Here is a 13,458-nt window from a genome sequence, read left to right on the forward strand (position 1 = left end):
AATTGTATGATGAATTACCAAACCCAAAACATATCCTGGATTGATAGCTTGGCAGATCTACACAAAGCGAGGAGAGTAAAGTGGGTCATCAGAGTGCTCTTCACGTGAGGCTCCTCTACTTCACACTCCAAGACTCTAGTTTTTAAATACTGTGGATAATAAAAAGGGTTTTGTAGGGGAGTGGGCAGCAGGGAGGGTATAGGGGTCTTTCGGGATAGCATTTGAAATGTAAATAAAGTAAACACCTAATAAAAAAATGGGAAAAAAAGGTTTTGTTTCTCCAATAGCCAGAAACAATTGAGAATTCCTGGGTATGTGGAATAGATTGTAGAGGATCATAAGTTTTTGAATGGCTTCCTAGGTCTTCTAGAATGACTCTTATGGAAGCTACTGAAAAATTAATCAGTGAAGTAGATGTAAAGTAATTAAATTATGAGTTAATTGTGATGTAATTTCTCTTCAGGTCTGACTAAAAGATGCTGTTCAAATACTAGCAAAGATAGATCCTTGGACTTTCTTCACTTTAGGGGAAACTATATTATTATATATGAACTGAGCTGACTGCTATAAAGGGCTGGTGTGTAAGAGAGGGATGGGAAAAGAAACAATTGAAAATTAAATATGGGGAGGGGAAAATGGGACTGAGGGAAGGAGTGAGGGAGAAAAATAAGAGAATTCTAGAAAAAACTTTCTGTATGTATGATAGAAAAAAAGAATAATTACTTGGGTGTGATAGGGCAGTTTTTATACTGAGGTGGTATATCCATGGTTCTGAATTTGCATTAAGAAGAGATAAAATGTAACTATTGCTCACAATATCTCATTATTTATAGGAAAATACAGGCATACCACTTAGAAGATATACAAACAACTATATAGACCCTGAGATCTAAGTGAAGTAATAACCATTGGTCAATGATTATATTTGATCCCTATGATTTTAATAAAAGTGTATTGCCTGTGGTTATTTAATATGGTTGTGCATTTTTAAATATAAGCCACCACCATGCAAGGTCCACTGAGAATTTAATTAGCTGGATTTGCCTAAGAGTACATGGCATAGTTCAACATTCTATTATTATTATTATTATTATTATTATTATTATTATTATTATTAAATACTTTCTTTATTTACACTTCAAATGTTATCCCCCTTCCTAGTTTTCCCTCTAAAAATCCCCTATCCCTAGTTCAACACTCTTTGTTTCAGAATAAGTTGCATAAAAGCATGGTGAAGTCCTCCCTGATACAAGGAGAAAAAAAATTATTTCCCATGAGCCAGGCGTGGTGCTGCATGCCTTTAATCCCAGCACTTGGGAGACAGAGGCAGGCTGATTTCTGAGTTCGAGGCCAGCCTGGTCTACAAAGTGAGTTCCAGGACAGCCAGAGCTATACAGAGAAACCCTGTCTTGAAAAAAGAAAAAAAAAATGTCCCTTTAGTCGTACCATTTATATATTTTGGCTGAAAGTTGAGAACTCTAATGTTTCCTGAACCATCTGAACTATGTTCTAAGAGGCTTATTTCATGGAGACATTAGTGAATGTTTACTGAATGCACATAAAACAAAATACCGTTTTCTTGGAGTCACTATGAAAAGCAGTACAATTCATTAATTCTCTGAGAAAGCTTCCCAGAAATAATATGTTTTCAAAAGGTTATCTAGTATAGTGTTTCTCAAGCTGGCCTGTAGAGTAAGGTTTTAACTGTTCTTTCTACAGCACACTGTATTCTCCTTTAACTGAGCCGTGTCCAATTGTGTCTCTTTTGCTAGAGGTGAGAAGCTGCCCACACAGCCCTCAGACTGCCAGAACCAACTCTTATTGCTTGGTCCCTTTCAAAAAATAAGTGTTTACATCCATTTTAAAAGATGTATTATTTTAATGCTTATGTGTATTGAGTGATTTCCTGAATGTGTATAACCACACTCTGTGTGTGTGTGTGTGTGTGTGTGTGTGTGTGTGTGTGTGTGTGTACAGTGCCCATGGAGTCCAGCAGAGGGTGCTGCAAGCCCTGTAACTGGAGTTACAGAGAGTTATGAGCTGCCATGTGGGTTCTGGGAACCTCTGCAAGAGAAGCCAGTGACCCTACATCTGATTAACTTACTACGCCTCTTCCTTGCACCAGGACAGCAATCTTAACAGCTCAGTGGACACACCTGGACATCAAACTGAGGAACCGTGACTTAAAGACATCTGCCAAAATCCAAAATCATTTCAAAACCACTATTAATTTAATAGACACAATTGTAATATGTATTTTAATGACATGGGAATGAATGGCATGGCTTTGATTTCTATTGAATTAAAATATGTTTTGAGTGTTTTCCCCCTATTCTACTATAATTATTTAGATAAAAATAATTATTTAAGAAAGAGTACAGAGACTCAAGTCTGCTCTAAAACAGAGAACTCACACGAGGAGCTCTTTAATGCCTTTACATTTTTGCTTAAGTCCTCTAAGCAGCTTAACACTGTAATGTTCTTCCCTGGCTTCCTCCTGGGAGAATCCCTTAGATAAAGTTTTGCACACATAGCTACTACAGGCTTTCGTTTTGAATGTGAGAGAGCTCATTTCCTCTTCATATTTAGAATTAGGGAGAGGCGGTATCAAATTATAAGTCTAAGCAATTGCATTTCAGTGCCCAAGTAGGGGATATCTAGCTGTCCAAATCCAAGCAAGAGTACTGGTGTCACCTTCCTCTGAAGTGTGAGTGTGAAGCACAGCTAAACACTCTGAATTTTCTTCCAGGAAGAACTGAACCCTATTTTGGTGACACCACCTATCCAAGCCATTGATCAGGACCGAAACATCCAACCACCATCTGATCGACCTGGCATCCTCTACTCCATCCTTGTCGGTTTGTATTTGCCAAAATTTTATCCTGTTAGAAATCTATGAACAAATACTCTCAAGCCACATCAAGTTCTTTAATAACAATATTTTTTCTTAATGAAATTAACATATACAAAATTAGATATAAATCCAATCTTTCCTTCTTCCTGTTTCGGTAAGATGTTATAGAACAATGTTACCTTTATAAAACAAACAAGATATAGATCAGCTAAAAAACATTCTTCAATGATTTTGAATTCAAAAGAAATATGAGATTTGTTGAAGCTTGTGGAAGAAGGAAAGGGCTACAACCCAGAGGAACATGATATAGAAACCCATAGCCCATTTCTCCTCTGAAAATGTTTAAGCTAACCCATTTTTATCCATGTTATCAGCTGCACAATATGCAAAATTGAAGACATTTGTCAAAAAATTCTTAAATTACCTTGATAAAATGTATGTGTTGCTGATCTGCATAACTGATAGACACTGGAAAGATGAGTACATGGGAGAAACCAGCATCTCTCAAGTCTAAAATGATGACTTGGGAGTGTCCTTGGTAGGGTCTGACCTTATCTTCCAGTCCTAATCTCTGGCTTTGCCTTCAGACTGTATGCTCACATACACAAACCACCATATTAGGCAGATTCTGGACAATTTTATACTGTTATACTAAGATATAGTTTTCTAAAATTTTGGCCCTGTAGTTCTATTCCAAGGCTTTCAGTCTTTAGAGCCACGTATAAAATACAAGCCAAATACAGAGGTCTGACCATTAAATTATTATTTTTTAATCCTTATAAATCAAAAATAGTCTTTTAAAATCTATAGTTTTCTTGTTATAAATATGAAGGAATATTACACATTTGTTCCACTAATTAAATAACTATGAAATATGTCCATATGTACTGTAAATAGAAGTGATGGGAGGTAAATGCTCCATGTTAAAGAGGAGATAAGTGGGAACAAAGGCATCAAAAAGGTAGAATTAAAATATACTAAGGGCGAAGAAGTAAATGTTTCTGAAAGCTGCCCAGCTATACCCAGGAGAGTGAGAGTCTGCAGATGGAAACCAGTAGATTGATTGCTGTTACAGTCAAAGTCATCACCCAAGCCAGTCTCTGGAACCTTGAACTATTATTGCCTATGGTGTCCTTATCATGACTTTCAGTAAATGCAATAGAAAAATATTGATGAATATTGGAACGATGCCCCAGAAGATCATGAGACCATAAGCAGAATCAATAACTAAAGACAAACTCTTCATTAAAAACTAGAGCTTCACCACTAAGCAAAGAGTACACATGGTGGGACTCATGGCTCCAGCTGCATATGTAGCAGAGGATGGCCTTGTCAGTCATCAATGGGAAGAGAGGCCTTTGGTCCCTTGAAAGCTTGATGTCCCAGTATAGGGGAATGCCAGGGCCAGGAAGCAGGAGTGGGTGGGTTGGTGAGCAGGGGGAGGAGGAAGGAGATAGTGGGGTTTGGGAGGGGGAAACAAGGAAAGGGGATAACATTTGAAATGCAAATAAAGAAAATATCTAATTAAAAATTTTTAAAAATTGGAACTTCATTGATCCTTAAATGAGTTAATAAATGTTTTTATGGGTGTGAAACTCAAACAGATTGATTAACGGGTGGTCTTTCTGTGTGTAACAATAGAAATATGAATTTTAGTCTCATTTTGAATTAGGGACTCCTAGGAAAACACTCAAATTTAGAATTCTGTTAATAAAGACAAAATAAGATTTTCTGCTGAACTGAATTTTTCCATAAGTTATGTATATATTTAAATCTTTTGATGTGATTTGATTTTCTATTCATTATTTCAATAATTATGGAGTTTTACTTCTGGTTAAGGCCTTATTTTAGACTCTATGCTGAGTTGCAAGTTTAGATGAAAGAGTTAGTCTCTTGTGGATAAAATTAGGAAATACTGTCCTGTAACGACCCTTGAAGATTTACCCACTCCTGATTGGAAAGGGTCACATGGAAAGCCTTAGTGTCTTGGATGGTTGCATTATGGGTGTGGTGTACTTGTGTAAAGTGTCCCAATTGTGTCCTTTGGTCACCACGGACATGCTCAGGAAGAAGACTGAGGGACCTTGTTTGTTTTCTCTTTCTGTCACTCACTCTGATTGGCAGTTCTCATCTGCCACTCCTAACAGGGGCCCTGAAGCAATGGACCCTTAGACTTGACCTTCAGTAAATAAGTACTCTACCTCAGGTGTTTCACCAGAGTGACACATAGCTAACTAATATACCCCTCCAAAACAGATAGGGAGAGGAAAGAAGAAAAACAAGCAGAAGGAAAGGAAATGAATGGAAAAGAAAGCTCAAATCAACTTTATCAGAGATGAAAATTGATATATAGGCAAAGCAACTGAATCATGATAATGGCAGCGACCTTTGTGCTCACCACACCTGTAGCAGCCTGATTCCTCAACACAATTTGTCAGCCCTTGCAGTGAACACAATAAAGCTAGAGATCTCTCAGGGCCTCCTTTAACAAAATTGTCACACTATGACCTTTCCAGGGGCTCCCTAGAACCACCATCAGAAATGGTCCTCATGTTACCATGGGGAAAATAATTTCTCCCCATGGGTATCATCTATCAAAACACTTGCAGCAAGTGCCTCGGCTTTGTGACTGCCTAACACGACAGGGGACAGTTAAAATTGTAAATAAATAAAAAGGCTGAAGGATAGAGAACAGAATCCATTGGAGATGTAAGAACTTCCACGTGTTTCTTCTAAGCTAGAGCAACAGCAAGACTTAGGCTGTGTATACATACAGAAAAAAAACTTGGGAAGGCCTCTGACTTCATACTGACCTGACGACTACCCCAAAACACAAAACAGCAACTGACATGATCTTCATTTGAAAAGGTTCTACAGACAACAGACTTGAGGAATAATGATGCTACTCAGTCACAGAGGGTTCTCTGGAAGAAATAGAAAGTGTGTTGGGCACTGTGTATAAAACAAAACAAAAGAGAACAAAGCCCCATGAAGTCCTGCAAGTGAACATGAAGAGCATAACCTTTATATTTTTAATTAAAAAACATATAAAACAGATATAGCTACAACCAGCAGTAGATCAACATAGAGCATTAACATGACATCCTCAGTTCCCACATAATACAATTTACAATGCACAGATATGAGGGAATCAAATTAAACAAGAGAGAAACAGTAAGTATGGATGTTGTAGATAGAAAATTAAGTCAATTACTGTTTTCCTCAGGAAGACCAATCCTTAGCCCACTGAACAAAGACTTTCAGTCTCCCATTTATGTCTCTAAATTGCTAAATGGAGGGGCATACAAAGACATAATGGAAAGCAGAGGGATGGTACCTGAACAAATACAAAATAGCAACAAAGAAACAGCCATGCTAATAGAAACTAGACAGAAATTGAGAAGTGTCACTGAAATTAAAGTTTCACTAATGCTTATGCAGAGCACCTTAAGCTGAAAAGAAAAATGTAGACAGATGTGCAGAGAGACGAGTTGATGTTACAAAGTCCAAGTCAAATCATTATCTATAAACCACTCTTATCTTGAGTTACAGGAAGCAAAATAGTCTTCTCAAATTAAACTGGAGAGCTTGCTCTCCAGTATAGATCATTCTGGACTGAAAATAAGGCTGATTCAGTGGAAGATTATTGGAATTATACAAACTATATTCTTTGGCTAGAGATTGATTTTATTGTGCCCTAGACAAAACCTCAAACACAAAACAGAACAGAAACTCCAACACATTACCACAAAACTGATGTGCTAGATGAATTAAATCAACTAGATCTACTTAAATTTCTTTTTTACCTCACAGGATTTTTAAAAAAAGATTTATTTATTTATTTTATGTATATGAATACAGTGTTGCTATCTTCAGACACACCAGAAGAGGGCATCAGTTCCTGTTGCAGATGGTTGCAAGCCACCATGTGGTTGCTGGGAATTGAACTCAGGATCTTTAGAAGAACATTCAGTGCTCTTACCTGTTGAGCCATCTCTCCAGCCCCTACCATACAGGTTTTAACACCACATTAATAGCAACAGTTATCTTTGTCACGTCAAAGACATTTTCTACAATTTATCTAAAACTATTGCTCATTGCAGGCCATGGACAGAGAGTAGATGTTCTGTCTTCCTGTATCACTGAGACTCCATATGACACATGACATATTATATGGCCACTAATCCTTGCATACAAACACACTGAATAGGAGTGTTGAACTGGTGTGTGAAGTTCATGTAAATGGTTATCAAAAACTTTACCAGCTCTGTCAGTAAGATTGGTGTCCTAGAATAGTTATCACCAGGAAAATCATTACCATCAGGAGGAAAACTAAAGTCTGTTCATTCTGCAAGCATTCAGTAGGTGTATAAGCAGGTGTCTAAAGATCATGTGACTTCCTTTAGGTACAATTCTTTCTATAGATGGTGAGTAGCAATATCAGTATGCACCAGACCTGAGACAGCAGATTACTCATAAACGACAGTAAAGAGGGGCCTTCAAACCTCATCCTCAGCAGAACAAGCCACTGACTTGTATGGAAATACTCCATATATTTGACAGTTTCTTGCTTCTGATCGTGCTCCTAAGTTTTCTCAAATAGCAAGCACAGTTTTAACATTGTTATTAACACGGACATCATAGGCTAGCAGTTTACTTCTTTTTCTTTTTTATTTATTTTTTATTTTTTTTTTATTGGGCATTTATTTCATTTACATTTCCAATGCTATCCCAAAAGTCCCCCACACGCTCCCCCACCCACTCCCCTACCCACCCACTCCCACTTCTTGGCCCTGGCACTCCCCTGTACTGAGGCATATAAAGTTTGCACGGCCAATGGGCCTCTCTTTCCACTGATGGCCGACTAGGCCATCTTTTGATTCATATGCAGCTAGAGACACGAGCTCGGGGGGGAGGGGATTGGTTAGTTCATACTGTTGTTCCACCTATAGGATTGCAGATCTCTTCAGCTCCTTGGGTACTTTCTCTAGCTCCTCCATTTGGGGCCCTGTGATACATCCAATAGCTGTCTGTGAGCATCCACTTCTGTGTTTGCCAGACCCCCGGCATAGTCTCACAAGAGACAGCCATGTCTGGGTCCTTTCAGCAAAATCTTGCTAGTGTATGCAATGGTGTCAGCGTTTGGAAGCTGATTATAGGATGGATCCCCAGATATAGCAGTCTCTAGCTGGTCCATCCTTTCGTCTCAGCTCCAAACTTTTTCTCTGTAACTCCTTCCATGGTTGTTTTGTTCCCAATTCTAAGAAGGGGCAAAGTGTCTACACTTTGGTCTTTGTTCTTCCTGAGTTTCATGTGTTTAGCAAATTGTATCTTATATCTTGGGTATCCTAAGTTTCTGGGCTAATATCCACTTATCAGTGAGTACATATTGTGCAAGTTCTTTTGTGATTGGGTTACCTCACTCAGGATGATGCCCTCCAGGTCCATCCATTTGCCTAGGAGTTTACTTCTAAGTAGTGTGAAAAGCTACTGATGCTCGCTATTGTATGAACAGCAATTATGACACAAGTAATAATCAGTAGTACTAAATGCCATTTAGATATGTTATAATCTAAATTATAATGTTGTTAAATCTACTTTTCTGGCTGGTCACGAAATTATGACATATAAAAATATTTCAAATACCATGGCAAATAAAATGTTGGTTTCATGAACTGGTTAAGGATGAAAAAAGTAAAGCCAGAAACCTTATTTCAAATTTGTTAATAAACTTTCATGAACCCTAATAAGTATCCTTAAGCATTACTTTGTCACAGCAGGGTGCATGTACAATTACACAGGAGAAGTCACAGAAATATGAGATTTGCCATGTATATGTCCATTAAAAAGTTGAAGAAAATGTCTCAAGAGACATCTTGTGTTGTATTATAGAGTCCACATTTATGAAGGGGAAAGGCCAGACTTTTCATTGTTTTTGCTTGCTTGCCTGCCTGCCTGCTGTCTTCCTGCTGCCTGCTGCCTGCTTGCTTGCTTGCTTATTTTTCCTTTGTTGATACATGGTGCAAGATACCTTAGGAGTGAATTATCCACATAATTTGCTCATCATCCATAAGCTGCATTTTTCCTTTTCTATCACACCTTTTTCCTTTTCTGCAGCATAGTTCATTGGGACAGGTAAGCAAATCATTGGAGTCAATAGATATCATAAGAACTGTAACATGGAGGGTAATTTGATGCAAATGCAGATTTTTAAGTCCTACAAAAAATATTAAAATCCCAACTAATTTTCTTTACTACAAAGGAGAAACTTTTGGACTTAAGAGGAATGCAATATTAAAGGAGAGTCTTTGAACTTAAAATCAGAGGAATGTAATATTACTATTGCTTATTCCAAGATTAAACAAGACCAGGATTCACTGGAGAAAATGAAGAACTTGGGAGATGTCTGTGTCATAACATTTTCAGACAGATGGAGAGTTGTTTCTTGGACTGAATATTTTCCAAATGTGATCGATCCCAGTGGTCTGAGTGGCCCTTTTCTTTCCAAATGCACTTGTGCCCTTGGATAATTTGATATGTCAATGCCCTCAGTTCTCCAAGACACTCAACATTCATGCATCACTTAAAGGGCTTCACAGACAAGCAGTTGAAGATAAACTACTTATTAAAGTTGTTTTTAGCTTGGATGGTATTCATTAGTAATATTTGATTGGCACTTATAAAATGAATCATTACTTATCGATAATATTAGCTTTGGGAAAATCATTAATTTTCTTGTCTTTATGGAAGCAATAAATAAGACATATTCCTGCATATATCAATCAGAATTAGGCAGAATTTATACACACAGTCTCTCTCTCTCTCTCTCTCTCTCTCTCTCTCTCTCTCTCTCTCTCTCTCTCCCTCTCTCTCTCTCTCTCACACACACACACATTATATATATATATATATATATATATATATATATATATATAATGTGTGTGTGTGTGTGTATAGTCCCACTTTAGTATAATAGAAATACATCTTCAATATAATAAGCAATGATAATAATGTTATTTTTAGTTGGAAATCTGTTTGTTCAAACCCAGACAATTGAACTTGTGCTTGTCTTGGAACTAAGGTTTTTGAACAGAATGTTCCTTCTTCAGTTCAAGAAAATGTTGAGGACATGTGAGAGGCAGGCATGTCAATAAAAGTGGATAAAAGGACCTTTGTTCCAGCCACTTTATGGAATCAGAAGGCCATTAGCTCAGTGCTCACGGTGAGGTGGTAGAGGCTCTTAGAATGTTCCATTAAGGATCATAAGACACTGAGAAGGAACAAAAAGCTCACAGTGAGTTAATGGAGACCCTGGAGATGGAGATCTCACAAGCAGCTCACCTTTGCACCCAGTAATACCCAGTGACTGGATCATCCAACACAACCAAGTACATACAAGTCCATAACCCTATATGCAAATTGGCATGAAGACCATTCCATCCCCATGTCTAAGATATAAAGCTATATACCTCACCTTGTATATAATAGACATGAAAGTTTTAATCATCTTTGGAGTTAGCTCTTATTTCTCAAAATCAGCAAAATGCTGACACAGAAACAGAAAATTTAAAATTTGACAGTACCAAAATAAAAAATTCATTTGATTTTCAAGTTGTTAACTGACATACAAATACAGGTGAAAGGAAAAGGTCTAGGTTAGCAAAATGTAAATATAATGAAAGACTTTCACTGGGAATATATACGATGACAATGTCATAAGAAAGAGTTCAATTGTAATTTAACTAAAGTTTGAATAGATGATTTATCATAGAAAACATGTAAACTATAAGTGAAAGGTAGGTGAAAGTTCTTTTAGTTTATTTACCTTGAAAGGAAAGCTAATTAAGAACTCGCTGCACTCTTGTCTGAGTTGCCCAGATGTGAAAACTGACCCATCAGTTTCTAGGAAACACATGGAGAAGACAAAACTACCATACAGTGCTGGACTGGAGTGTCAATTGGTGCAATCACTGTGGGAAAACTAACATTTTCCTCAAAAGAGAAGCATGGTTATAAATGAAAAAAAAAAAGTGGTATTCATGAACAGAGGTGCTTGGATATATCTCTAATGCTTCATCATAGGTTGAAGAAGCCTATGAATTGTATTATTTCATCTAAATGGGCCCTTAGGAAAAAAGACCCTAGAGACAATGAGCAAATCTGGCCACTGAGATAAGAATCTCACAGAGGACACTTTAACCATAGCCCATGTGAACAACCAGTGAGGTGGTGATTATACAACACACACACACACACACACACACACACACACACACACATCTGAGACATATGCAACTACTGCCCTAAAAAGTATGGGAAATATTTAGAACTCAATATTTGGAAATATGGGAACTCAATGTCTTCTAGTGGTTCTCACTCTGGCTATTTATCCGAGATAAAGGAACATCAGTGCTCATCCACTAACTGATGTATGGAGTAATGATGGTATAGAAACTACATCTGTGACTAAATGCTATTGGCATCCTCATATAAACACAAGTCTAGAGAAACCTTGGTATGTGGATGTAATAGAAAAATCCCAAAGCAATAAATAGAAATGGCCCATAAGTGCAGAAAAGAATATTAATTACAAGATTGTCATGGTAGGTATAGATGATGCCACAAAAATTACACATGCTGGAAAATAATTGCACAGTGGAAGAGGACAGTCATGTAATGGTTGCCAAGAACTTTGCTTTGATAGTACCAGTGCTACCTGCACCAATGTGAAATTTATACTTTTAAAATATGTGAAGTTTATGCAAAAGTAGCTATACTTCTCTGACAGAAAACGCATTAAATCCAGCATTTTAAACATTACACAGAGCTTAATTCAGCTTTTCTTTTCTTTCACAGAACTATGAAGGTAAAAATGTAGACTTTTTGTATATAAGATTTTCACATGCATGGGTTCTATTGACAATAGAATTATATTCTGAAATTCACTATAATACTATGTTCATAGTTGAATATTTTGGGATAGAGGTTTCAAGTTTGCATTAAAATCTGGGCAGTCAAAGCTATTTCTATGCAAGAGTTTCAGACAAGTATATGTGTGTAATGGATATATAAACATCATATCTTTACTTCTCCTTAGGAAAGCATCATATTTTACAGAAATATAGAACATTAAAGTGCCATAGCATTTACTCTAGGGTTTTTTTTTTTTAGATCTCTATCCACACATTTGTTCTGTTAGTATGCTTTAATAATTCCTACAAATCTACCTTCTACAACAGGCCAATAAACCCAGCTGTGTAATTCATTAGAAGGGACTTGAGGACCTGTTGGAGAGGGGTTGGGAATCGGGAAACGGATACGGTAGACTCCTGCCTCATTCACTTACAAGCTGTGAAAGTTCAAGTTATTCTCCCCCTTAATCTCTCTGAGCATCCTGTTCTTCATAGATCCAATAACATCTTCCCCATAGGGCCATTTGGCACTTAGATGAAGAAAAAGATTTATAAATAAAAAGATTACACTGTTTCCCCCACAGTAAACCGAGAGTTATCAGCTAATCCATGTTCCTCTCAGGAAGCTAACCCCTTTCCCCAGATCAGCAGGGTTTCACAACTCTTTATGTTCTTGGCTAACCTCCAGCCTACCCCACGACATCCTGCTCTGAAGAGACGGCTGGCGAGGCTATCAGAGCCAGCTCTGAATTACACTGTACTTTCCATAAGTTTCAATGGAAATATATAAAAAACATAAGAAAATCAAATATTTTCCATTTGCTATTACTTAAGAAATGATGAACAAAGTCAAGTTTTTATGTCTATACTCCCTTCCATTTCTTCTATCTTATTACCTGAGAAAGACTTCAAACATAGCTCATTAATCCACAAGTATCTATTACAAATGTCCATAAAATAACTGCTTAAAAATCTGCTATTCATCATTATTTATTATAGATTTCTTGCAAATATACTTACACTTTCCAGTTTTGATTTTCATCTTTTTCTTTTGAAGTACACCAGGCAGGATAACAGAGTTCCAAATAATGTGCACATGTTATAAATAATATTTCTATTGAACCATTTTTAATTTACACAGATTTCCCTACCATTGTTTTTTTTCCCCCCCCCTTAGTTGTGTTTATTGGAAACATAAGTTGAAGTTTGTTGAGATTCTCCACAGAACACATTGTGCTCTCCGTGGCCTGATTCCACCTGGCTGCCTCTTAGATTTACTGTAAACAAATGATGTTCTGTTGTTGCTGTTGTTGTGTCTGTTGAAGCCATTTCATGGATGATGTGTAACCTATTTTGTGTTGTCATCCCAGAACTCTCATGTAATATCCACAGCACAAAGATAAATGCAGACACATAGAAAGTATTGCAGTACTGAAAGCCAAGATTAACATTCCCATCTTTGACTCCTGACGAAGACCCTATCCGGTAAATGTGATGGGGTATCCTCTCATCATTTTTGTTATTATTAGCCTGTTTTTTCATCACTAGCTTCAATAATTTCATTAAAACAAAATGTGTGCTATCAGTTATTTGGCTTCCCAGTATAGTTGAGCATATTAAAAAATGCTGATAGGTTATCTGATTTTCCACTCTTCAAAGGGTGCCAACCACCCTCCATAATGATCAGTAGAG

The 13,458-nt window shown here is 37.1% G+C and overlaps 1 protein-coding gene across 3 annotated transcripts in view; it reads left to right on the top strand.

Moving 5' to 3' along the window:
• The window catches only part of Pcdh15 (protocadherin related 15), a 933,441-nt gene that overhangs the window by 587,040 nt on the left and 332,943 nt on the right, over nucleotides 1-13,458 (top strand). For all 3 annotated transcript variants that reach the window (XM_085842876.1, XM_085842877.1, XM_085842878.1), the window contains one exon: nucleotides 2,750-2,858. In XM_085842876.1, the coding sequence (XP_085699002.1) occupies nucleotides 2,750-2,858 (109 nt within the window). The remainder of the gene's footprint in view (nucleotides 1-2,749; nucleotides 2,859-13,458) is intronic.

This window comes from Mus caroli, unplaced genomic scaffold, assembly GCF_978045245.1.
Source record: "Mus caroli unplaced genomic scaffold, Mus_caroli_1 scaffold_9, whole genome shotgun sequence".
Lineage (NCBI taxonomy): Eukaryota > Metazoa > Chordata > Mammalia > Rodentia > Muridae > Mus > Mus caroli.